The sequence below is a fragment of the Crocodylus siamensis genome, chromosome 4 (genome assembly GCF_052110815.1).
Source record: "Crocodylus siamensis isolate JL-2025a chromosome 4, ASM5211081v1, whole genome shotgun sequence".
Classification (NCBI taxonomy): domain Eukaryota; kingdom Metazoa; phylum Chordata; order Crocodylia; family Crocodylidae; genus Crocodylus; species Crocodylus siamensis.
In genome coordinates, this window is record NC_143398.1 from 164179572 (window position 1) to 164207256 (window position 27685).

The 27685-nt window shown below is 46.9% G+C and overlaps 1 protein-coding gene across 1 annotated transcript in view; it reads right to left on the minus strand.

Moving 5' to 3' along the window:
• Positions 1–27685, minus strand: part of MPP4 (MAGUK p55 scaffold protein 4) — a 57128-nt gene that overhangs the window by 27636 nt on the left and 1807 nt on the right. The window contains exons 4-12 of the mRNA XM_090044753.1: positions 20316–20393; positions 10360–10440; positions 9061–9192; positions 8400–8481; positions 7055–7140; positions 3877–3948; positions 3192–3388; positions 1479–1543; positions 311–328 (exon numbers count right to left, since the gene is read on the minus strand). Of these exons, the coding sequence (XP_089900879.1) occupies positions 311–328; positions 1479–1543; positions 3192–3388; positions 3877–3948; positions 7055–7140; positions 8400–8481; positions 9061–9192; positions 10360–10440; positions 20316–20393 (811 nt within the window). The remainder of the gene's footprint in view (positions 1–310; positions 329–1478; positions 1544–3191; positions 3389–3876; positions 3949–7054; positions 7141–8399; positions 8482–9060; positions 9193–10359; positions 10441–20315; positions 20394–27685) is intronic.

Consider the following 27685-nt stretch of genomic DNA (forward strand, 5'->3'; position numbering starts at 1 on the left):
ACACCGCTTGTGCTTACTGTTTGTGTTTGTGGAACAATTCTTTACTAGACTGGTCACATTTCTACCCTCTCTCCTCCATGTCACAACTATAATTAGATTCAAATGATACACTGTCAAAGAGAAAACTGACAGCCAGTTCTAACATGCTCCCTTACAACTGATTGGTGCAGAATTTAAAAGTCTGCAAGCAGTCACCTTCTTGTACTTTAAGGGATCAGGCAACACTGGACTGGTGAACCAAACTTCCAACCCTAGAAACTATGAAACTATGAAATCTAGGTAGTGAAATGCAATGTAGTCCATCTCTTACCTTCTTCCACAGTACTTACTGTTCATAACAAATCCATTGAAGTGGGTAAATAAATGAAAAAAATCAATACACAATCAGAAATAACCAATGCTGTGGCTATTTCACAAAAACTAAGCTGCCAAAATACTCTAAGAAGATGAAGATACTGAGTAGTGACTTAAATTTTCAAATTCCCAGAGGGACAAGCTCATCTCTATCACCATAAGGTTTTAGCAAGTGATTATGCAAGCCACAGAAAAATCGACTTGAGAAAAGCAAGAGGGAGCAGAAGAAAAATCTCTCCCATCTAGAAAGTTGCACATTTAGAGCCATTAAAATAGTTTATGAAGAGAAACTTTCCAAACTTATTTCTTTACAAAAAAAGACCTAAGAAAACATCAAATGATACGTCTTCCTGACTATTAAAGACAAATTGGTCCCATTAAGTTAGCAGTTAAAGATGGGCAGCATACATGCACCAATGGAAATAGTAGTTTTAATAAAAAGAATATAAAACCAATAGCATAATGAAGGAGGTGGAGGATGGGGCACTAACTCCAGGAGTCAGCCTGGGGGTGGGCAGAGCAGGGCAGGAGGATCTAACAGCAGCTACACTGCTGGTTTGGCAGCACCATGCTGCCAGGGGCACAGCCACTGATGCGTGTGTGGCTGCTGCCCAAGGTTCTCAAATATCAGGTTATGCCTCTATATAAAGCTATCTAACTTATTCTGAAAGAATTTTGAAAGAATGAAAGTATACAGTATGCTGCAGGATATTTTCCGATACAGACTGCTATCTGTTCCCTAGTCTCATTTTCATGGAAATCTATGATGGGTCCAACTGGTACCTCAGGAGACCACAAACACTACAGATTTCTTTCTAGCAAAACTTATATATAATGCCCAATCCAGGAGGGTGCAGAAACAGCACTCCCAGATGAGATCAGATTCTTACTTCCATGAGATCAGATCCTAACGTTCACTGCATTCTGAACTCTGCAACAATACTGTTCCTCATTCAGACACTTCTGCACAGCCATATATTCCAATATGAATTTTGCAGCATTTGAAGCCACAATTCAATCCAATGAATGCTTCCTTGGAAAAATCTAGTTGTAAGATTTTGCTTATATACAGCAATAAAAGGGGGGAAAAAACTACCCCAATGTTTAGAAAATTCTGTACTCACGTATTGTTGATCTGAGACAAGTATAGGGCTGGAAGGGCTGAGACCACCAGAATTCTCTCTGCTTCCTGAACAAAAAGGAAACTATCACAGTAGGTAAGCAGCTCAAGTGGCTCCCTAACTAGCTGTTCCAACCTATCTGCACATGAAATGACATCAGTCAGCTTGATAAGGTCTGGTGCCAAGCCACAAGGTGTGGAAACAGGACTGGTGCGCTACCCAGTGCACCAAGTGAGGAACAGACTCCTCTTTCACCGCCAATACTCTACAGAAGAGGTTTGCAATCCGTGATCCGTGGGCTGAATCCAGCCTGTGGAGCCAATTGATCTGGCCTGTAGACATGAAGCTTTAGCAGCCAGATTGACCCTGTTCAGAGCAGAAGTGAGCAGGTGTGCAAAGTGTGGGTGCTAAGATCCAGCTGTATCCCCCACTCCTGCTTTTCCCCACAGCAGCATGGGGTGAGTGTCTGCAGCTGCCACACATCCCCATGGTGGCAGGGAAAAGCAACTGCTGCCAAAGCCCACCTCCACTGCAGGGAAAAGTACCAGCTGTGTACACTCTCCCTGTGCTGCTGTGGAGAAAAGCAGCAGCCATGGGCACTTTCCCTGTGCCACTGCTGGGAAAAGCAGTAGCAGTTGTGGCTGGGTTCTAGCACCTGTGCACCTCTGACCTGAACTAGATTATCTCGCCTTCAGCCTGAAAAGGTTGCCAACCCCTGTTCTACACTACTGGCTTGCATGTTGCCTTGAATTCATATAGATGACTGAGGAAAGCAGTGTTAAACTGTCTTGTAATACACATGCGTAGAAGCAGGAGAAACGACTTACTGAAGTCTCTCTAGCACAGGACCTTAATATAAGTATTATGAGCATGTCTTGGTTTGAGTGCCGTGCAAGTTTAAATTGAATCGGTACACAGTTATCTGGCATTACTGTTAGCCCTTGTAACATGATTTCTTTTTTGGTCTCCTGATGGGTCAACATGTTTATAGAATCAGGCCAGAGAAGTGTTTTTGAGGTGTCTCTAGGCACCTATGTCTGAAAGTGCTCTATTTTAAAAAAATGTGGCTTTTAATATGCATAAAACAGTTAGTCACTGACTTTTCTCATTTAAAATGAAGAAAACTGCCAGCTCATCTCTGAATATCAAAACTGAAATACTACGAATGCCTCAAAGAACACCCTTAAAATATCTTTCTTAGAGATAATTATGCCCTTGTGACATAAATCTGGATTCTTTCACCTTTCCTGTGGAGAACAATCCTACAAAATTAAGAATCATAAAAGATGGATTGGACAGAGATTATTTATAAAGTAAGGCATCTAGCAGGCTGTCGGTGCTAGCGTGAAGTCCCTTGCCTTGAGTTGCTTACAATCTGATTTAAGATGAAAGACATCAACCTAAAACAGAAGATGAACTTAATATCCTGTTTCCTCATATGTATCCTTAGTAAGATTTAAAATAGAAGAAAACAGACAGAAAGTGTGGAGTTATTTAATCAGACAGTCAATCTTTGATAATCATACAGTTCTAAATTGGTGGAAGTTCTGGCAAACCCAAGTGACTTGCTTAATTTTTTTGGTACTGTTGAGTGATGTATTAGCTGTGATGGTCTGGAAAACATGCAAGTAGCAAGAATTTTTGTGGGTGACGGCTCTTATTAGACAAGATGCATTTTTTCCCTGCTTGGAATCAAGAATCACCAAGCTCTCTTACCTCTTCAGAAGATGGTTTGAAGGAATAAGCCCAGCACAGGTATTAAGATCCAAGGCTTTCTTTGCCTGCCACCAGAGCACATCATTCTGGTCAACTATCTGAAGGATTTCACCCTTTTTAAAGGGCAAGCCTGCATCGGCACAAGGAATGGTAGGGTCTTGCAGGGGGCAGTAATCTGCCATGGCTCGCACATACAGCTGTTATGCAACACAGACAAAAGTGAAGATGTTCGTTGGAGCAGCTACAAAGGAACACTATAATATACTGATAATCGAAAGGACTTGATACAGCTACCAGGGTGGGAGGGAGAAATCAATGAAAATTTTGCCATCAACTTCAATGGGAACAGTATGAGACTCAATCTCAGTTGTTTTCCTGATCAAGAAAAATGTTATCTCAAATACTGTGAACACTATGACCTCTCTCTCAATTTCTCCAGAAATGCCTTAACTACTTTTCTGCTTCCCTAATCCCATCCTGCTATCTTTAACTGCATTACTAAAGGCAAATCTATTTAATCAGAGGCATATATGCACAGTTATGACATTTTAACAGGGAAATCTGTGAGCTGCTTCTAAGTAATTTTTCTCTTCCCATATCATACTGGCCCATTAGTCATTACTGCAATGAGAGTAATCTGCAGTCTGCAATACTAGTAATCTGAAAACATATAGAAGAATCTTACTGTTGTCTGGTTGCTGACTGGTCGATCAGAAACTGGAATTAGTTTAAACATTATTGTCCCATGTGACAGAGCCTAAAAAGATTCAGAAAGAAAAAGTGAAAATGTAGTGTCCTATCAGTAATACCCTAAAAGGAAATAAGTTTCATCACTTCAGGACTAACAAAGAATTATTCCATACGTGATAAAATGTCCTTAAAAGTCCTATAATTGCTAAACTCCAACAGAACCTTTCATACAGACACATCCTTAAAATAAAGTTCATTTATTCTTTAAAAACCAAATTTAGTTTAACTCACAAGGGAAGCTCAGAAATCTCAAGCCTTTAATAAGGCACATTTAAAACAAAATTCCCTGTATAGGGTTGACCTAGTTGTGCAAGGAAAGGAAGAGAATGAATTTAAGGTCTCTAGATACAGCTGAATGTTAATTATCCAGAAAAGCTGATTAATTGGAAAACTGATGGGTTTTGTTAATACAAAAACGTAGACAGAGGGAGAAAATATTGGGGGGTGCTGAAAGCATGCACGCTAGCACATGCGCGCACACACAGCCCATCACAGCACGTAAGTCTGTCATGGGGAAGGGGCGAGGGGGAGGAGCGGCTGATCGAGGCCCCTGCAGTGAGGGAAGGAATGGGGCAGAGGCACTGCACATGCTCCAGTGGAGGCCTGGGGGGCATGTGCCCTCCATATTTGTGCGAGGGGTAGAGGTGGACTCCCGCTGTGGGCTGGGCTTTGCGTCCTGCTGCCGCTGCCTTGGAAGTGCCGTGATGTCATGTGCCTGCTGCCACCCCTTATGCGGCTGGCACATGGCATTGCACCACTTGCGGGTTGCAGAACCCAGCCTGCAGTTGCAGCCCACCTCCACCCTGAGCACTAATCCAGGAGGCACACCCCCTCAGGCCTCTGCTGGGGTTCATGCAGCAGCGGGAGCCTTCCTGTGCCCCTGGACAAGCTGCCTGATCTTCCAGCATCCCATGACCTGACCTGGCCCAGTGTCCCATTCACTTCAGCCCCTGCTCCTGCCCCACTCCCTCACCCCTTCCCCATGACAGATTTAACTGCTGCAGTGGGCAGTGCTCTACATACCACTGGGCTGTTGCACGCTGCAGCTGCATGTCTGTGCATGCCCCTTCCCTCCCCCTCTGCATTGCAGTTGCCCGGAGCCCATGCCCAGGCTGCCTTGTGACCCTCTGTGCTGCTACTGCTGCCCACATTGGGGGCAGGGGGAGGTAAGCCCTGTTAGCCCTGGCTTTCTACCACATATGCACAAAACATTCTGGTTAATTGACTTTCCAGATCAGAAGTTTTCAACCTTTTTTAATAAGTGTACCCCCAGCAGGTGGATGTGGAGTGGCGGCAGCACAATGTGGTGGGTGTTGGTGGCAGCAGTCACTGCGTGTAAGCTTCCCCGCTGCCATGTCCAGCTGGCTGGGCAGCACCTCTGCAGTCCACAGAAGGGCACTGCTGCCCTCATTTTTCCCCTTCCCCCCCAGCCCTGCGCCTGGGAGGCAGTGGTACAGGGTGGTGGGTGGCAGCGCTCCATCCCCACCCACCCACGCATACCCCCTAGGGCCTTCCCAAGTACCCCCGGGGATTCGCATACCCCTGGTTGAAAACCCCTGTTCCAGATAATCAATTCTACTATACTGCATTGTAGTAAAATTTGTATTTTTACTGCTCCGTTTGCACTTATTTCTCCATGCATGATAAAAATTGAAAGGCAAAGACAAAAAGACCTTAAAACGTTTTAACCAAACACTTAGGACAGGGTGGGCAAAATCCACCCCCTGAGGCCATTCTATCTGGCCCATGAGGCCCCTAAAAAATGTAGAAAAATCAATTTTTCTCTGCCCTTGGTTCTTGTCAAAAATGATGCCGGCCATGGGGCAGGGAGGGGCTGCACCCTCCCACCCTCCCCACTCCCACCGCACTCAGCACCAGCTTGTGGATTACAAGCTGGTGCTGAGTGCGGGGAAAAGTGGCCCCTTGCCCGCCCCATGGCCAGTGCCCTGCACTGCAGTCACCAGCAGTCCGCAAGAGGCTGCCTGTGCCTGCTCCAGATAGCCCCGCATGGGCTGCGAGAGCCTGCAGTGGGGGGCACCGGCCATTGGGCAGGCGAGGGGCCACTTTCCCCCATGCTCAGCACCAGCTTCTTCCCTGCTGGTGAGCAGGGGGTCAGGGCTGTGTGCTGCACTGGGTGTGAGCGGGCAAGGAGCCAATGGGAGCACAGGGCCTGCACTGGTGTCCCGGGGCCAGTGCTGCTGGGGCCCAGAGCAGGGTGGCAGGAGCGCGGGGTCCCAGCTGGCAGGGGCTCTGTAGAGCCAGGTCAGTTCCCCACTCCCTGCTGGTGCAACCCAGCCCAGCTCCACAGACCCCTGCCAGCCTGTACCCCACTCTGGGCCCCACCAGTGCTGGCCCTGGGACATTAGTCCCAAGACATTGGGATGTTGGTCCCAAGATGGTGAGCAGGGGGCGGGGCACCTGTCAAGGGCTGGGGCTACCCATGTGGCCCTCTACAGCCTGCCAAAACTGGGTAAGTGGCCCTCCGCCCAAAATAATTGCCCACCCCTGGCTTAGGACCTAATTGATTGGACATGACTGTAAATTCAACGAACACCAAATATTTGTGAACTGGCAAATAAACCAACAGGTATCAGGGATACTGTATCATATAATGATTTCAGTTTATTTTGACAAAGGTGATTTTAGTGGAAGTTATCTGTGAAAATGTTTTACAAAATGTGTATATTAGGAAATAAGTCAAAGCTCAGAAATGAGAGCTCCTGCTAGCTTACTTCAACTAAGTCTGCATGGACACTGAGTGAAAGAGCTGTGAGAATTACTGGTTGTGGGTTAGCAACATATTAGTGAGGTTCTACCACAAAAACCTATGTCAAAAGACAAAAGATGTAGTACTCTCCTCTACAGCAGCACTTTGGTTCCACTTATGCCCCATTTTAAGCGTTTAAAATGGTATATAGGCATTGTACTGACCCCCGCCTATAGGTGAGAACCACCACAGTGAAGAAGCCTGAAAGGCATGCATTAAATGGGAAAATCATTGCTTGTGTGTAGTTCTTTCCTTCCCCGGTAAATTTCAGTTTTTAAAGGAAATGCATTTGTAATTGCAACTGAACTACAAAAGAATTCAAAGGAGAGCAAAAGGAACTTCGTACCAAAATGTGGATAACTTGTTCTGGCTCTAGTCCCTCCACTGGAACACCATTTACTTCTACCAACTTGTCCCCTGCATACAGCAACCCTAAAATTAAAAAAAAAAAATATATCAGGCAATTCATTCAAATTGTGTTTCTTTTTCCTGATTTGTAGTTGGGGCAGAAATGCATTTGCTTCCTCTCCCTTTTTTTTTTCCATAAGCCATCACCTATGAAGCATTATGCTTCTCTGAATGAGTTGGTCTCTAAGGTGACACCCTGCCCTGCCTTCTGCCTGACTTCCCATTAGTACAGTTAACTACCTTTTCCCTACTTTTTTAAAAGTAATTTGAGATCCTTGATGAAAAAGTCCCACAGAAGCATGATGTGCTCTTATTCAAATTTAACTTCTCTTCAAGTGGATGCGTTCAGTTTCAGTGCGCCAGAGCTATTAGAGTATATAAAGTCTCGAAGTCCTGACCTAAAGTCCCTGATTCAGGGGGAGTGGGGAGTTTGAGCTCCTCTCTAATGTCCAACAGAATTCAGTTAAGTAAAAAAAGCAAGAAATACACACCCTCTCTCATGAAAACAGCGAGCAGTTAGGTATGTTCTAATGTTTATTGTATCAGTCAATCCCAACATGGAAATCATTCAGTTGCCACAAACAACTTTGGTCCTTCTCTACATAAAGGTCAAGAAATGTTAGATGGAGCTATACTATAAAACATTATAAAATGTTAAAATTATAATTTTGCCACTCTCCAGTGCTTTAATGACGTTCAAGCTGCTTTAAAAGAGAGAAACCTGGTGGAGTAAATCTATATCTGTAACAGTACAGCAGCAACAATTCCAAAGAGATTTGTTAGAGAATATTAGTTTTGCTGATGGCATTCATTCCTAAAAACCCAGTGCAAAAAGGGAAAAAAGTACTCCTACATACTCTGTATAGCCAGGTATCCCAGAATCAGACTGCCAACAGTTTACAATTTATTACATCAATTTCTTCATTTGCGATTCAGCATGCTGTTATTCATACCAAGTGGCACCGCTATGTAGTGGTAGAGCCATCATCTCATGACCGATAACCCAGGTATTTATATTAAAAAGGTAAACATTTTTAAAATAATGTAAGATTAGTTTTACATCTTAATCCATCTCTGCCTCTTGAATGCAATACATCTACCACAGAATGGGTGAATCATGGAGAAATAAAGTTGCCAAAGTTACTTTCAGTGTGAGGTGATTATTTCTCTTTATATAATCCTATACACCATGTGTATGCCTAAAAGTTCTACTAAGAGAAAGAGATTTTGCAATTGCACAAGGAAGGTTGTTTCTTTTCTTTTGTGTTTCAAATGGGACTTACCACTTCTGTCTGCTAACCCACCACTGATCACCCTGGCAACCATAATGTCACCAGTTATCTCATGGCGTTTAATGGTAGCACCCTGACAAAAAAAAAAAAAGGGAGAAACAACTCTAATCATTTCCATTTATACAAAATTCATAACAGTTCTATTATTTCTATTCCTATAAAATTCCTTTCATACTGCAAGTCAGATCTCCTTCACTATGACTGGAGACGATTGTAAAACCTTCTCTTTCTCCCAAATACTGCACAGTATTGCAAGATAGTGCATTATGTTAAAAGATGTGAACCTAATTCATTAAAAACATGATTATTATAAAGCTCACAGAAAACATATTCCAGACTCTTGCATTCCATCACAGTCTTACAGAAAGCCTCCTATAACATCTTTTCCTTTTCTAAGCCCTGTATTTATCATAAAAGGAATACAATATAAAACTTAGCACATAAAAGTACTTCTCATTTTCCCCCATCCTTCAGGTAAGGAAAAAAACTTTTTTCAATACACATGTTCCATCTCCAAGATGTGTTTGCCAGTTAAAAATAGAACAAACAGGATTATCGCAATTGCTCTGGTATTACTGAAAAATCCAGCTGCACAAGATACACTATTGAGTCTATTGCACAGGTATAAATAACATAACAGAAAGCTTCTTACTAGAGGTTGCTTATTTTTCACTAAGCAAACAATCCTCATAGCTTCCTCATTTTCAGGGATGTTATCTGGCAGAGGTGGAAGGACTGGTTCAAAATCTTTCTGGGCCACAGTGTCATGAGCTGATAGTAAGGCCTGTAAGAAGGAAGACACATAAGCATACCACTAAACAGGTTTGATGATGAGAAAGAAACTGAATTCTAATTCAGACCCATGGTATGGAACCCTATTTACATTGTCTGAATTTTTTGATGGATAGGACATGGGAGATTTTCCTGATATAGTACAATTTAATCATAGTGGGCCTTTACACATGTGCTCTGAAAATGAGCGCTTTATTTAAAGCACTTGGAGTGTTGCGTGTATCAGCATCCCCGTGCTTAAAAATGGTGGCAGGGTCGCTCTAACTAAAGTTTGTTCAACAAGTATTAGTGCCCCCACTGCCATTTTTAAGTGCAGGGACACTGATACACAAGACGCTGGAGCACAGTAATTACCACGCTCCAGCAAACTATTAATTGAGCCTGCTCCAATGCGCTGTAATTACAGAATGTCAGAGCAGCCTTGCTGCTCATGTATAGGCACCCAAAAAGAGGAATCCTTATGAAGTGCTATAGTAAAAGGAAAAAAGCCTGTAATTACTTTAAAAAACACTTTTTAATTAAACAAATATGCCCTGATTTCTTAGACAGTTTTAAGCCAGTGGTACTTAACCGCTGGCCCTCAAGGCTCCCCACAAGTCCAGAAATTTGGCAGCAGGGAAGTGGGAGCAACTAACACAACCGTTGCTCCCCCACCACAACCATTTCCAAACTCTGCAGATCAGATGTTATGGCCCTGTGCAATGGAACCCAATGGCCAGACCAGTCCTGCACACTGGATGGAGCTGGATATGGCCTGTGGACCAACCCTGAACTACTCATTTGACCCTCAGGGCTAAAAAGTTGGGCACGGGTCACCACTTACTTTAAACTATACAATAGAGGTGTTCCAATTGTACACAGCTGTTAAAAAGAGCAGCAACAACTACATACTGTGAATACTGTAGATATTTAATTCTTTCATAGAGATAAAACACAGTTAAATCTGTAGATAGTGGAGTGGGGGGTGAGGAAACATTCCACACCTGCAAATTAATAGCTAGTATTGTCTATTAGTTTCTTCTTATAGTAAGCTAATCAAAGTGTCTGCTGCTTCTTTTACTGCTTTCTGAAGACAACTGCAAGTCTCCTGTCCCTCATACTACAAGATTTTCAGCAAAAGATGTTTACACTTCCCTTCTGAGGAAGGATTTGCACTTGCCTTGAAATGCGGAGTTCGGAGAAGTCGTCTCAGCTCTTGGATCTCTGTGGACTGAGGAACTTCACGCAACAACTCCTCAACCTGGTAAGAGTATTTAATACAGCAGTATACTAAAACTTTATTTAGTAAGTGATAATGCTTTGTAACTCCAACTATTTGCAACGTGATTAAGTAAATATTCCCTTCTCATGTGCTGGAAGGGAATTCACCAGGGGTGCATACAGATATTCAGAAAGGTTAGGGGGTGGTTAGATAATATTATAAATGGCCACCCGATCTAACTTAGCTCACCCAGGTGCAGACCGTATACTAGATCCCTAGTTAGTAGGGGTGTGTGAAGCTTCAGTCTGTGATTCAATTCAGAGAAGATTAGGCCTGATTCGGAGGCTGAATCACCAAATCCAAATCAATATGGAAAAGATTAATAGATTCAGAAAGCAGTCTTTCAAGGGAACAGAAAATGAGAAAAGGGAGGGGGAGCAGGGGGGGAAAGACTGACATTTGTAGCTCGCCAGTGACTGTCATCTTTCCTTGAGTCCCCTTCCAATCACAGTGCTCTGGGGCAAGGACATAGAAACAGCATATAAACCTCTGTCTGCAGCCTTCCTGTGCCTTTTGTAAGCTGTTTTTGCCTGAGCAGCAGCGTCTGAAAGGTACTAGACTGTTGTAGCTTCCTACCTAGTCATTCTTCTGCTAGTTTCTGTTCTTGAAAAGGATTGGATACAGCCTACTAACTAGAATCCCTCTACTTATCCCTATCCAATCCAATCCACTTCTTTCAACTTACATTTGTTCGGGGGGGGGGGGCGGTTCTCCCCACACATTTTTAAAAAAAAGGCTGCATTTTCCCTGTCAGTGTGATCCATCACTGTGCAGGAAAGCACATATATTAGACATGCTCACACATATACACCATAGAAGAAGTCAGATAGAGATTATTAAACACAACACAGAAGAAGAAGTCAAATAGAGATTATTTAAACAAATACAACACAGAAGAAGTCAGACAATAGGGCTGTGTAAAGCTTTGGTCCCCGATTTGATTTGATTTCATAAACATCGGGGCTGGAAGGGACCTCGGGAGATCATCGAGTCCAGCCCCCTGCCCAAAGGGCAGGAAGTCAGCTGGGGTCATAGGATCCCAGCAAGAGAAGCATCCAATTTACTCTTGAAGGTGTTCAATGTAGGTGCTTGAACCACCTCCGCTGGCAGACTGTTCCAGACCTTGGGGGCTTGGACAGTAAAGAAATTCTTCCTTATGTCCAGCCTGAAACGGTCTTGCAGGAGTTTGTGACCGTTTGACCTCGTCATCCCTTGGGGCGCTCTGGTGAACAAACGTTCCCCCAGATCCTGGTGGTCACCCCTGATAAACTTATAGGTGGCCATCAGATCACCCCTGAGCCTATGCTTTTCCAAGCTGAAGAGCCCCATGTCTCTCAGCCTATCATCATAAGATCTGTTTTCCTGACCTCTGATCATGTGCGTGGCTCTCCTCTGGACTCTCTCAAGCTTCTCCACATCCTTTTTGAATTGTGGAGCCCAAAACTGGACACAGTACTCCAGCTGTGGCTTCACCAAGGCCGAGTACAAGGGGAGAATGACGTCCCAGGATTTGCTCGAGAAGCATCTAAGGATGCAAGCCAGCATTTTGGTCACTTTATTAGCCACAGCATCGCATTGCAGGCTCATGTTCATCTTGTGGTCAATGATGACCCCCAAGTCTCTTTCTTCTGTAGTGCTATCCAACGTAGCACTGCCAAGCCTTTAAGGATGCTGCAGGTTTTTCCTCCCCAGGTGGAGAACCTTGCATTTTTCGGTGTTAAACACCATGAGGTTCTCGTCTGCCCATTTGCTGAGCTTGTCCAGGTCAGCCTGGATCACCCGCCTATCTTCTGGCGTGGATGCTTTGCCCCAAAGTTTGGTGTCATCGGCGAACTTGGCCAGTCCACTCCTGACTCCAATGTCCACATCATTAATGAAGATGTTGAACAGTATGGGTCCAAGGACAGAGCCTTGAGGGACCCCACTGGTTACAGGGCACCACGATGAGCGACTGCCATTGATTACAACCCTCTGGGTCCAACCACGGAGCCAATTTCCCAGCCAGCGGATTGTGGTGGAGCCATCGCCACAACTGGCCAGTTTGGCCAAGAGGTGATCATGGGATACCAAATCAAAAGCTTTTTTGAAGTCAAGATATATGACATCAATCTCTTCTCCCTTGTCCAGGTGATAGGTCACCTGGTCATAGAAGGAAATGAGATTGGTCAAACAAGACCTACCCGCAACAAACCCGTGCTGGCTGTCCCTTAGAATGTTAGCCTGGGCCAGTCCATCAAGGATGGCCTCCTTAATAAACTTTTCTAAGATCTTCCCCAGGATAGAAGTCAGGCTAATGGGCCTGTAGTTAGCCGGATCCACTCTCCTCCCTTTCTTGAAGATCGGCACCACATTGGCCTTCTTCCAGTCTTCGGGCACTACACCAGAGCGCCAGGAGTTTTCAAAGATCCGTGCCAGGGGCTGGGCTATGACGCTCGCCAGCTCCTTGAGTACCCTGGGGTGCAGGTTGTCAGGGCCGGCTGACTTGAAGGTATCCAGCTTCTCAAGATGTTCCTTCACGAGGTCAGCATTTATGGAGGGTAGGGGATCCCCATCACCTGGATCTCCCTGTCCCATAGCAGGCATGGGCGTCCCATGGGACTGATGAAAGACTGACGCAAAATACCTATTTAATAGGTTGGCTTTTTCCTGGGTGTCAGTTGTCAGTTGCCCCATCTGGTTTAGCAGGGGTCCAATGTTGCCCTTGCTTTTCCTCCAGCCAAACCTCTGGTGGCCAAATCTCTGAATCCAAACTGAATCAGAGGACCCTTTAATTTCTCTTAATCAATTTGGAACCCTCCAAATTGATTTTGAGAGATTCGGACAGATTTGGCAATTTGGACATAGAAACACCTTTAAATGTTTTTTCTACATAGTTCTAGGTAGCAGGGGCTCATGATCGCTATGGTGCTGGGGTGCATGGAGCATCCCACAGAAGCACAGGGGGTTCCCCAGCACAGTCAGCAGCAGACCCAGAAGTAGACTGGAAGCACTTCTGGGCCCACTGGGGAGTGTTCTGGGGGCCCCCCCAGCTCTCCCCCAGCTCAGCGACTGGTGCCTCCTGGGTCTGGGAGGTACTCAAAGTCCCCCTGCAGCCGATTGCTGGGCCGGGGGGTTGTGGGGGGCCCCCAGTGTGCACCCTGGCAGACCTGGAAATGGACCAGAAGTACTTTTGGTCCAGTTCCAGGTTCACTGCCGAGCCCCCACCATGCTCCTGTAGGATGCTTCATCCACCCCAGCACCGCAACAATCATGAGCTGCACTGCTACCTCAAGGTATGTAGAAAAACTTTTAAAGTTGTGCATGTGTTTGAATTGCCGATTCGCTGAATCAGTATTGAATCATCAGATTTGGATTCAGCTGAATCGAATTGGGGACAGTGATCCAAATCAACAGATCTAATTACTGTCCCCAGTGCAAGCTGAATCTGAATCAAATAGGGCCTGTTCTACACACCCCTATCAGATAGAGATTATTAAACCAAAACAATACTGAATAAGTCTGATAGAGATTATTAAACACAACCCCAGAAGTAATCACAACGTCATACATCAGAGAAGAAGAGGAGATATTGTTAGTTAGTTACACACACAGACACATTTTCCAGCACAGGAAAGATTAATATGAAGCATGCTGGAAAGGCAGATGCCAGGTCTTCTGGCAGAGGAGGGAGAGGGGGTAGGGGGAGAGAGAGAGCTACAAGTCCGCCCCCCCCCGAACGAATGCATCTTCTTTCCTGGCAGCTATGAGTCTTCTGCTGCCAGTGGGAGCAAGGAGGTGGGAGCAATACCTGTCCCTGCACCTGCACCACCTCCCCTAACACCAGAAATAGCCACCAACAGCAGAATGACAGTCTTCTCCACCCCAATTTCATCTCCCAGTGTGAGACTCCCACTGCCAGAAGAGGAGCTGGATCTAGAACCAGGGAACCTGAATGCCCTAACTAAAGAAATTGTGGGGACCAAGGGAGAATCTGAGTTTGTGTTCCACATGTCTTGAAGTTTCCCTAGAGCCAGGTCTCCTTCTCAATAAGGCACCTCGGAGGAGGTTATGGGGGCAGGTGGCTCAGCTTCCCCTGCTGTTGTGGCTCTGCCTGTTCAGGATGGGGATAAGGCAGGATCCCCACCCTCAACCCAGAAGCGGGAGGGTAGTGTAGTGTGGGATCATTCTGAGGTGGCTGATGATCCCAGATATGCTATCTGCCAGCACTGCCAAAGGCAGATCAGTCAGGGCAAGGAAGTGAAACACTTCACCACCACAGTGACGCTGCTGCACCTGAGGAAACAGCACCCCCTTGCCCTTCTTCCTCCTAAGCCTGGCACCAGTGGGAATGTGCCCAAAGGAAAGTCCCCCTTTTGCTCCAAAGCCCCCGTCCCCATGAAGCAGAGGCAGGCCACCCTGGAGCAGTGGGGGAAAGCCACAGACAAAGGGGGACGCATTCCAAAGATGAGCAAGGTCACCCAGAGCACTGGGAAGATGCTTGCTCTGGATGGCCAGCCCTTCTCCTTACTTGAGCAGCCAGGGTTCAGGTGGCTCATGGAACTCATGGCCCCATCCTACCAAGTACCCGCATGCACCACCTTTAGCAGGATGATGGTGCCCTCCCTGTATGAGGCATGCAGGGAGTACTTGAGGGAAGAGCTGCTTAAGGCAGGGCTGCAGGTAGCCTTGCACTTCACCTCCAACATCTGGAGCAGCTGGGGTAGAGATCATGCCTACCTGTCCCCTACAAGGCACTGGTGTGATCAGTCAGGCTGTCAGTGGACTCTCCTTCAAGCTGAGGTGATGGATGAGTCCCACATGGCAAGGGAGATCATGGTGGCCTTGAACCACATGGTGCAGGGGTGGCTTGTCAGGCAGGGTGAGCTCACCTGCAGGTTCATGGTCACTGACAATGGGACCAATATGGTCAAGGTGGTCCGTGATGTCAACTTTGTTGGCATCCGCTGTGTGGCACATAAGCTGCATCTCAGTCAGGGACACCTCGGAGGACGACAGGGCTGCTGGTGATGGCGCCGTTACTACCTCCCAGCTGATTTCAAAGTGCAGGAAAGTGGCAGGCTACTTCCACCACAGCATCAAGGGGGGCAAGATGTTCTGGGAGAAACAGGCAGAGCTGAGCATCCTGCAACACAAAATCATGCAGGATGTGGAGACTCAGTGGAACTCCACATACCTGATGCTCAGGAGGCTGGTGGAGCAACAGAAGGCTATCCATGAGATGGCCTTCCTCGAGGAGATTGGGATCAGCAGCCCCCTTAACACAGCTGAGTGGGATACTATCTCCCAGATCTTAGTGGTCCTCAAGCCCTTCCTAAAGCCCTTCCTCAAGCCCTCCACTGAGACCCTCAGCACTGGCGATGCCCTCGTTAGCCAGGTGATCCCTGTAGTGAGGGAACTTGAGAACCAAATGGAGAAGTTCTATGAGATCAATGTTCCTGGCTAGGGCAAGCCGCTGTCCCCAAATGTGCAGGCACTGGTGAGGTGACTGAAGGAAGGCATCAGGAAACTACTGGATCCATTACAGTCCAGTATGGTCCACATGTTGGGGGACATGTGTGGCAGAATGCCATCTCTGTGTGGGGGACGAATCTGACAATTTGGTTACCATGGTCACTGCAGAGGGAAGAAACCCCTGGCTCCATCAGCTTCAGGTAACCCTGAGCTGGATACATTCCTGAGGGAGGGGGAAACCTGCTTCCTCTGCCTTGTGTGACTGGCTTCACACACCTGGGTGGGGGCTTAAACTCCCTATTATTCTAAGTAATGTCATCATGACTGAGAGAGGGCTTGAAATCCTGCCAGTCTACCTGACAACCCGTGTTGCATTTCAAATTGCTGGGCTGGCAGCCAACAGCTGCTGGCCTTCACTGGATCAGGTAAATGAGGTCATAAGGTCTATATAAGTTAAGGACTGCCCAGGAGGTGGGACAGCAGCTATGATGAGAAGTCTCAGAGAAGCTGGACCATCTGAAACTCACTCTCTGTCTTGAAACTCATGGTCAATGAACTGCTTGCCTCCAGAGGAAATCTCTACCTGCCTCAGGATGATATTTGTGAGTAAGCTACTTGAGATCTAACTAGATATATAGCTGTCAGTAACACAGATGTGTAAACAAAGGTTACCATGACACTGTTTGCTCTAAGGGATTTCTCTGATATTGCTCTACCCTGTACTGTATTCCAAACCTACTCCTTGTAACCAATAAAGTTCTCCTTTGTACCTAGCATGGGAGACTTATTGGGAGAGGGCCTAGATTATGCCTCGGGGTCCCCTTGGTTTGACTGACTAAGGGAGACCACAATTTGTACTTCAGACTGAGGGAAGTACCCCAAGTTCTTGCAGTGGGTCAAGTACCCTCAAGGACTACTAGGTCTGTGTTTCCCAGGGGACACAGGGCCAAGATCAATCCAGACCCTGGATGGTGGCGGCATTACTCCTAGCTTTGCAGGTGTGCTCCAGGAAGGGGGTCAGCTGGACGTGAGTAACCCCCAGGGAGGCACTCAGAGCCTGGAGGGTGGTTCGGCGCAGTGAAGCAGGTGGCTCAATGCAGGAGGGCCCCCTACTGGCCTGCCACGCCATGTGTGACCCAAGGGTGAAGGGGAGCATGTGCACTGGTAGCACCAAAACCCTCAGTCACTGGACAGAGGTGCAGGTGAATACAGTCAGGGAGGCAGAAGGGCAGAGGCAAGGGGATGTGGAAAAGGGGGATCCACTTTCCCATGCCAGCACTCCCAGCACCAGCCAGTCTCCTGCATGCTACCTGCTGCCAATGTGAGCCAAGGGCATGGCTTCAATGTTACGATCCAGATGCACCAGACCCCAGCCTCAGGCAGGTAATGCCAAGGCTTCGGTGGCTACCTAACTTGCTTAGGATGTGGAGCTGCTGGACTGTGACCCCTCAGCCTATTGGGCAACTTGTGGCAGGGTCTGTCCATGGTTGCCTGGGAACACCTGTCCTGTCCACTGACCAGTGGACCAAGAGAGGGTGTTCAGCATTGCTGGGGATGTTGTGACACCCCACCGCACCTCCTTGGATCATGGTTTGGTGGAGCAGCTGGTGTTCCTGAAGGTGAACCTCCCCAAGCTCCACCTGCAGACAGAGTGAGTGCCACCCTCCTCATTCCATCCACACCTATTTCTGTTTTTATTTTTAAACCACTTAATGCCCTGCTTTCTGAGCTGGAGGTGGCACTCCCTGCATCACCAGCCAGCAGGGGAAGACCATGTCCCTGCTAAGCTTCCATGCCAGGACAAACTTGGAGGTATGGGCTGGGGATATGGGGAAAGAGACCCTAGGTCCTGGGCATGACCACTAAAACTGCATTCTGCCAGGGTTGGGTGGCCTGGTGGGACTGCTGGCAGTGCGGCAGACCCAGGAAATGCCAGGACCAAGGATCCCACTGGTGAAAGGCAGGTAGGAGGCACCATAACCTCCAGCCTCCACAGGCATACACACAGTCCTGGCTGGGGAAAGCCCAGACCCATCACGGCTTTGACAGGCCTAAGGCTTGCTGGTTGTGAGGCTCCAGTGAGTTCAGCTTAGCTGCCTGGGATGCCAGCTTTCAGGTTGAAAAACCATTTGTCAGGCTGAAGAAGCACCTGCAGTTGGCATGTGTACTCTTCCTGGATGGAAGGAATAGTAAAGAAGCCAGAGGCTGGCATGCAATGTAAGCAAGAAAGCCAATCAGTGAAAAAGGAAATGGAGGTGTCAGGGGGTGAGGGACAGGTTGGGGTGTGGAGTGGGGGGATGTAGCAGCACAGGTAAACAGTAGAGAGGGACTGGGCAGACAGATATCCAGTAGATTGTACTGTGTCATAAAACCAGTGTCTATATTGAGTCCATGAGTTTCTGTATCTAGGAGGTTGATGAAGTGAAGTTCATAGGCCCAGCTGTGAAAAGTGGTTTGTAAATTCCTGTTGAGGATCAGGCCTGAGTGACTAGAGACAGAGTTTTTTATGAGAAATGTGCCTCCACAGGTACTTGGGTATTCTCGTCTCCAATAGATTCTGGCACAGTTTGTGGGGGTACTGGAGATATGTTGGCAGGTTTTGTGTTTTGAACTGTAGGAAGTTGGCTTCTAGTGATGAGGTTAGTGAGGTTCAGTGATTGTTTGAATTTACAAACCACTTTTCACAGCCAGGCCTATGAACTTCACACATGTGACAAGTTTTGCTTGTCAGCAGCTTGATCTGCAGTTTCCCAGAAACCTCTACACCTATCTCCTTGAAACTTGGCAGGCTTCATGCCCTCAAGGGGCTACCATCTCTGCAATTGTTATCTGAATCAGCCAGAAAAGGACAAAGTTATAGGTATTTCTGTGATTCTCCATTATAGTCTATGGTCAAATCTCTCCAAATTGATGCAGAATCTTCCAAAGCCGATTCAGCCGAATTGATTCGGGACAGTGACCCAAATATCCAGATAAAATCACTGTCCTCCAAACTGGCTGAATCCAAATCCAATACTTCCCTATTCACACAACCCTATTAGTTAGGTCCATCTAAGCACGAACAGTACAGAAGTTCCAGGAAGGTTGGATTGGTCTAAAAATGGCTGACCTGATCCAAGTTAAACCTGCCTCTAAGGTGATCTAACTTAGATAGGGTTGGCCATTTTTAGACAAAGCTCAGCTTCTGGCCCCAGCTCCAGGGCTACTCTTTTGCTACCTTCCCTCTTGGCACTGGGCCATTTTAAGCCCCCCACCTCCTCACACCACCCACCTACCAACTGCTCCCAGTGCCAGTTTTATCAGCATTTCCAGATTCCAGGAGCTAAGGAAGCAAGTCCCACTGAGGGGAGGGATGGGAAAACAGATTTACCAAAGGGTGGGGGTCAGGCAGCTAAAATTAGCCCCTGGTCCTGGGAGTAGGAAAGAGAGTCCCCTCTTCCTCCCAAGCTCCCACCCACAGTCTGCAAGTCCCCCATATTTCACCAAACCTTCCCAGATGCCACCTGCCTCACCAGTCTCCCCTACGGTTGTGGCTAGCCCCCCTCTCCCGCCCAGAAAACCCTGGTCCTTCCTATGGACTCTACCCCCTGGATCCCTTGCAGGCCCCCAAACCTGCTTGATCCCCTGATCTGTCCAAACCCTACTCCCACCCAACTCCTCCCCTTATCCTGACTTACCTTAGATTGGGTGGCCATTTTTAACTCAATTGAACTAACAACTACAAAACTATTAACTTCCCCCTGACCTGCCCAAATGTCTGGTGTTTAGCCTAGGTTTCACTAACTTCATAGTGCCACTGTATAGCATGAGCCATTAACCATCCTGATATGGTTACAGTCATCCTCTCTTACAAAATTAATAATTTTATGTCAAACTCCTATATGGTAACTTTAATGACAAGACAGACTGCCACTTAGGGAAAAGAGAAGGTATAATGGTTAAATTGTATGACTATAGCCACAGATACATGATCCTGAGGAAGCCACATTTTTTATGTTTTTCTAAATCCCTATCTGTAAAATAAAGATAAGTACCTACATTTCAAATAAGAGATCATTAACATTTGCAATGTATACTTGAATCCTCACCTGGAGCTCAACAAATAAACACAGTTTATTTGCGTATAAGCGAATAGATTTGAATTTGGTAAACAAAGGGACTATGTCTGTTCCCAGGAATGGGGGATGCCAGGTAACAAAATATGCCAGTTAATTGAGCGGCCCCAGTTGCCGCTTCTCACACTGCATATGGGGCATTCCTCCACCCTCCCACGGCACCACCACCACTCCTGTGGGGTCCTGCACAGCCCCACACAGCCTGTTATGCCCCTGGGCCATGGGGGCTCAGCAGCACAGGCTGTCTTGTACCGAGCAATAAATCTACACACACACATGCTATCTTACCTCATAAGACAGTACCCGGGCCTGGGGTATGACTGGAACTGGTTTCTTTCTGATATAATAATGGAGGCATTCATAAACCTAAGGTGAAATGATAAAATGTAAATAATAAAAAGTTACTCAAATGGGCGAACAATCATGGTAATATATTCAAATTAAGTGTACACTCAGGTGTGCCACACTAAGTCTTCCCAAGACTAACCAAAATAAAAAAAATCACTTGATCTATCACTCCCCTCAGGGCCTATACAAACAGATCAAACAGTTGGGGCCACACCTGTAGTCCCTGATACTATACAGTACTACTCAAATAGCCAGACGCACAGGGATTTTCCACCTCAGTATAAAGTATCTGGAACAGCTCACGGTCAGATAGAACTCATACTAGACACAGATTCATAGGATTTTAGGGTCGGAGGGGACCTATGAGATCATTGAGTCTGACCTCCTGCCTTGGGCAGGAAAGGGTGCTGGGGTCAGATGACCCCAGCCAGGTGTTTGTCCAATCTTCTCTTAAATACCTTCAAGGAAGAGGACAGCACCACCTCCCTTGGAAGCACATTCCATATTCTGGCAACCCTCACTGCAAAGAATTTTTTTCCTGATGTCCAATTTAAATTTGCTCTCCTTCAGTTTGTGGCCATTGCTTCTAGTTACCTCAGTGGATGCTCTGGTAAACATTGTATCCTCTATTTCCTGTCGTGTCCTCTGTTGAATTTGTAGACGACCACAAGATCACCTCTCAGCCTTCTCTTGCGGAAGCTGAAGAGATTCAAGTCCCTTAATCAATCCTCAGAGTTTCTCCTGTAGGCCTTTAACCAGATGGGTGGCCCTCCTCTGAACCCTTTCTAGGTTATCTACATCCCCCTTGAAGTGACATATCGAAGGTCTAAACCAACAGAGCATTCCCAGAAATTCTGTTTCTTCTTTTCCTTAAAGTATAAACCAATATCAGTAGCAAAGCTAAATTAAGGTCAAATCTCCAAATTTAAGACCTCAAAGAAATTTTAATTCATTAGAATCTTTTATTATTATTATTTATTTTCTCTATTTACAGGATTTTTTTAAGTCTTAATTTAACTACTGTGTCTAGCAGGAAAATTTCATCCCATTTCATGTTTTATGCTAACACACTATCCCAACTATGAATCAGATCAACGCAGTCCAAACATTTCACACACCGAGCACTTTTACTTAAGGTCTTCTTTACAAGACAAAACATTATTCCTATATTTAAAAAGGCCAAAATTGGGATTAAAAGTGATTAATTCATTTGTTCAAGGACATATAGAGGGTTAGTGACTGAGAAAATAGCAGTCCTGATTGCCAGCCACATGTTCTCTCTACTCCTAATACCAAACATCTACATATGCTAGAATTTACATGTCAACATTTCAGACAATCTGGGCAATGAAAAAGATGCACCAGGTCCCCCCACTTCAAAGTCTAATAGCCTTTCTTCACCAAATCATGAATTTACACCCTGCTCTAGACCTGTGCCAAAGGTCATCCTTCAGCCAAGGTGGTCGTTCAGGCTGGGGCACCCAAGGCAGCTAGAGCTTCTTTAGCAATCTCTCACAATCGAGGATGATTGTCTTCTATGATGGTCTTATCTCTATGTCCAGACATGGCTGATGAGGCCCATCTGGGATTGACAAACTGTACTGAAGCTCCAACATATATTTTCATGTGGGTAGTGCTGGATTCTTCATTTGGACTGGGACACGCCGTTTCTGCTGTTCCTCCTTTTTCAACTTCTATTGTCATAAAGTACTGAGATCCCTGCAATACAGTCTTCCTCCATTTGGGGGGAGTCCTGGGTGATAGTCTCCCATGATCCATTGATGTTGCATTTTTTTAAGTTGGCCTTGTAGATGTCCCTGAAGCACTTTCTCTGCCTTCCTTTTGAACATACACCTTGGCTTAGCTGGGAGAATAAAACTTGCTTCAGGAGTCTGGAGTCAGACATCTGGATGACATGGCTGGCCCAACAAAGCTGATGGCAGATAATCACCACCACAATATTCATGGTGTTTGCTTGCAGGACAATGCCAACATTGGTGCGTCTGTCTTCCCACTGGATTTGGAGGATCTTCCACAAGCTGCATTGATGATACCTCTCCAACAACTTTAGATGTCTCCTGTATGTTGTTCATGTCTCGGCTCTATACAGCAAGGTAGGGATCATTACTGTTTGATAAACCATGAGCTTAGCTTTGGATCTGTTGTTGTGATCTTCGAACGCCTATTTCTTCAGGCATCCAAAAGCTGTACTTGCACATTTAGGGCTTTGTCAGATTTCTTTGTTGATGTCAGCCTTCTGTGAGATATGGCTTCTGAGGCACAGGAAAAACTCAGCATTCTCCAGAGCTCCACTCTGGCTGGAAATTTGTTGGTGGTCAGATATAGCATCATAGCAAGGAATATTGCGAAGAGTGTTGGAGCAATGACGCAGCCTTGCCTAATTTCCATTTTAATTTAAAGGGGATCTCTGATAGATCCATTACTGAGAACTACCACTCACATACCATCATTAAGCAGGCAGAGAATGGTGACAAATTTCAGTGGGTATCCATACTTCAGAAGGATCTTCCACAACACTTCTTGGCTGAGAGAGTCTAAAGCTTTTGTGAGCTCAGAGAAGGCCATGTATAAAGACTTATGTTGTCCCTGGAATTTCTTCTGCAGCTGGTAAGCTGCAAAGATCATGTCAGTTGTACTTCTTGATGCCCTAAACCCATACTGAGATTTTGGGAGGAGGTCTTCAGCAGGGGGAAGGAGACAGTTCAGAAGGGTTCTTGCAATGATATTTCCTGTGGTGGACAGTGAGGCAATCCCTCTGTAGTTTCCACAGTCAGACTTGTCTCCTTTCTTAAAGATTCTCACAGTCATGGTGCCCCTGAAGTTGTCTGGGGTTTCCTCATCATTCCAGGTCCTTTAGATCAGAGCTGGGTAATTATTTTGGCTGGAGGGTCACTTAAAAGAGAGTTTTGGTGAAGCATTGAAGACTGCAAGGGTACCCCCACCCCTTGATAGTGACCAGAGGATGGGGCACCTATTTTGTGACTGGAAGTCCCACCCCCTAACCTCTGACTTTTGCCACCAGAAGTCTCTCCCCTTGCCCAGGAAGTACTTCTTCTGAGGGCAGGTTACTTGTATATTGTGTGATGGCATGGAGGAGGGGTGTGGGTGTGTGTGCACGCATGTGCATGTGCAGGGTATGTGGGACTGTGGGGGGGGTGTGAGTATGGTGGGGAAATGGGGTGTGGAACAGTGTTGGATATGTGTGTGGGTATGGTAGAGGGTGGGGGTGAGGGTATGGTGGGGGTGAAGTGTATGTGGGGGCATGTGGGGAGGTGGGATTTGTGGCTGGGAAGTGGAGTATGTGGAACAGTTTTGAATGTATGTTGAGGTATGGTGTATGTGTGGCTGAGGTTTGGACAATGTATGTGGGTATGGTGGGGAGGTGTGAGGTGTGGGTACAGTGGGGGTGGGTGTGTGGGTATGTGTGGGATGCCTGGGGATAAGTCTGTGTGGGTATGATGGGGTGTTTGGTTGGGGTGTGGGTATGTTGGGTGTGTGTGGGCATGGTGAGGTGTGTGAGGGGGTGTGGGCACATGTGTAGAATATGATTGGGGGCTGGATGGGTTGGGTGTGTGCATGTGATGGGCTTCTCCCCCTGCACTTTGTGACTTGGCTGATCTCAGACCCTCTACAGGTAGGGAGAGGAGGAGGGGGATCAGTGCTGCTTGCCTGGTTTTCAGCATTCTGCAAAGGCAGAGAAACAGTTGCCACCAGCAGGCAGCAAGGGAAGCCCCTGGGAGAGAGGAAGGGGGGACAGGGAGCCAATCCTGGCACTGCCAGCTCTCTTGGTCCCTGTCCCACACCTGTCTGTTGGGGCTGCAGCCAAGCCTGCGCTGGCTTCTGCTGCTGCTCCCACCCCACCTGCCTGTCCTGTGCTTGCCCAGTGGGGCTGAACAAAGCCCATGCTGGCTGCTACTGTTGCTGCTGCTCTCACCTCACCTACCTGTCCCAAGCCTGCCTGGCAGGGCTTCCTGAGCAGCCAAACTCCTTCACGCCCCTCTTCCATCCACACATTCTCCCACCCAGCCATGCACAAATAGGAACAAAGTGAGCTGCAGGCAAAGCCCCACTCACCTCAGTGCTGCAGCTTTCCCTCCCTGCCTGCTGCCTGGAGCACTGCAACAGGGACAGGAGTCATCACTGGAGGGCAGGGCAGGGCAGCCCAGCAGTTCCCTGCTGCAGCTGTAGCAGCAGCAGCTCTGCCTGGAAGCTGTACCTGGTGGCCAGGACTGGTGCCCTCCTGCAGGGGAGGCTGGGAGAGCAGTACATGCTGCTCAAGGTGGGAGTGGGCAGAATTCAACCCCAGGCAGAGTGCAGCAGGGACGGTTGCTGGTGTGGCCAGATACAATTAATTGGTGGGTGCCAGCCTGCAGGATGGATCCAATCAGCTGGTGGTTATATTTTGCCCACTCCTGGTTTAGATTAAGGGAAGAAGCTGTAAGGTGAGCTCCACACTCTCTGCTTGAAGGTTTCCATGAGGATTCCATTCACTCGATGCCTTGTCATTCTTCATCTGCTTGATGGCTTTCCTCACCTAGTCAAGGGTTGGAGGGATTCCAAGATCATCTTCTTGATTGAGAAAGTCTTCAAAATGCTCCATCCAATGGGCACTGATAGCTCCCCTTTCCTTGATCAGGTCTCCTCCATCCTTAGGTCTCAAGGGGGTTGGTCCCCGAGTGCTCAGACCATAGATGGCTTTGGTGGCACTGAAGAAACCATACACATTGCGGATGTCAGTGAGATATTGAATCTCCTTAGCTTTTCTCTTCCAACCATTTGTTCTTCATACCATGGGTCCTCCTTTGGACCTCTGCCTTGGCTTCTTAGACATTCAATTTATTTTGCCTGGAGTTGTTGTTTTACCAAACACAAAAGACCTTGCACTTGCTGTCAACTGGGAGATCCAAGAGTTGATTATTCTCATCAAACCAGTCTTGATGTCTCCTGGCAGGGAATCCACTCTTCACAGGTGCTCATGATGGTGGCCTTAAGGGCACACCACACACTGATGAAATTCTTCCATTGTTGTTGATTGGACTTCACCAGGTTTTCTGTTGAGGTACTGGTTAAAGGAGGTTTTGCTTGCTTGGGTCCTTCAACATTGATCTTTGGTCAGCATTGCTTCTGCTACAGCCATCATTTGGGAGCCAGTTTGAGTGACATAACCAAGTGAATGAGTCAGTGATCAGTCTAGCAATCATCAACTCAGCATAGCTCAGCTGATGTGGACATTTTTGTGATCCTGGGTATGGACAATGACATAGTCCATCAGGTGCCAAAGCTTAGATCATTGCCATGATGTCTTGTGCCTGTTTTCTGGTGGAACAGGGTGTTAGTGATGGTGAGTCTATGTTCCATGCATTTGGTCAAGAGGAGGATGCCATTGGAGTTGACCATTCCTACTGCCTCCTTGCTGATGGTTCAAGTTAGTTAGAGGTTACAGTCCCTTCAGACTCTGGCACTGAAATCACTGAGAAGAATAAGCCTTTCTCTCTCTCTGGTATGTCAGAAAGAACTTGGTCAAGGTTAGCATACAATTCCTTCTTGGTTTCACTGGCAGCATCAAGAATCAGGGCGTACACACTGATGACAATGGTATATTGACTCCCTGACAGTTTAAGATGAAGAGTCATGGGGCGCTCTTTAATTCTGGTAGGGCACTCATTGAGTTGGTTTATGAGTTTATTATTAACGGCAAAACCAACTTTTTTTTGGATTGAGCATTTTGAAGACTTTCTCAATCAAGAAGATGATCTTGGAATCCCTCCAACCCTTGACTAGGTGAGGAAAGCCATCAAGCAGATGAAGAATGACAAGGTCCAGGGAGGTGATCCTCCCCCTCTATGCGGCACTGGTCAGGCCGCAGCTGGAGTACTGCGTCCAGTTCTGGGCGCCACACTTCAAGAGGGACGTGGACGATATGGAAAGAGTTCAGAGGAGGGCCACTCGTATGATCAAGGGTCAGCAGGGCAGGCCTTATGAGGAGAGGCTACGGGACCTGAACCTGTTTAGCCTCCACAAGAGAAGGTTAAGGGGGGACCTTGTGGCCTGCTACAAACTGGTCAGGGGGGATCAGCAGGTATTGGGGGAGTCCCTGTTCCCCCGTGCGCTGCCAGGAGTGACCAGGAATAACGGTCACAAGCTGGCGGAGGGTAAGTTTAGATTAGATATTAGGAGGTGCTACTTCACAGTCAGGGCGGCTAGGGCCTGGAACCAGCTTCCAGGGGAAGTGGTGCAGGCTCTTAGCCTGGGGATTTTTAAAAGGAAGTTAGATGAGCACCTTGCCGGGGTCATCTGACCCCGGTGCTCTTTCCTGCCAAGGCAGGGGGTCGGACTAGATGATCTACCTAGGTCCCTTCCGACTCTAGCTACTATGAAACTATGAAACTATGAAACTTCGTGAAGACAGGATTCTCATTCCAGAAGAAGGTACAGCCTCCATATTCTCTGAGCTGCCCATTACCCACTTGCTGGGTCTTGCACAATGCAGCTACATAGATGTTGTACTGTCTGAGTTCTCAGGCCACAGTTGCAGTGCAGTGCTCTGGGCATTCATTATTAGGGTTGTCCATGAGGATTCTGCTATCCTGGGTCCCAAAAATGATGGTGCATCTTTGTTGGTATTTCAACCACAGGTGATCCCACATGGTTATCCAGTCAGGAAGAAATACAGAATACTGTATTAGACAGGCTATGTTTAGGACATCTTTTCTAGCCTGCTCCCCATGTAGGATGAGCAGAGCGGATCCTGAAGAGGGCTGCTCAGTCACAGTTACAGCTGCCAAATTGCACTCCTGTCTAATCCAAGTGTTAGATGACCTTCTTGTAACTTCTTTAATACCAGTTCATGAATAGGAGCTTCCAGACCTCACAATTCTGCTTCCATTGCCATTAGCTGGTCACCAAAGGGCTTGAGGAATGTGATGGAAAAGCTGTTTTCATGGAAGACACCTGTGTGTGATTTCTTTTATCATACAGAAGCTTCTGCACATCAGCTTCCACATGGCTCTTGACAGAACGGGACCTTGATCCAATGGCAAGCAAAACGAGACAACTGGGGATCTTGTCCCACTGCAGCCTTCATCCACCTTCACAGCCATTGAGGACTTGCAGACCCATGGCTAGGGGCTGGACAGGCTTATTATAGCAGTAACCTGTACTTGCCATGTCACAGCGCCATCAAAGAATATGTGGCTTTTCTGGAAAGAAAGTATTGCCATCTGCTGTCTTCACCACATCCTGGTGGTACTGCCACTGCTTGGTCTGCAACTGCTTATTCATCAGAGTTA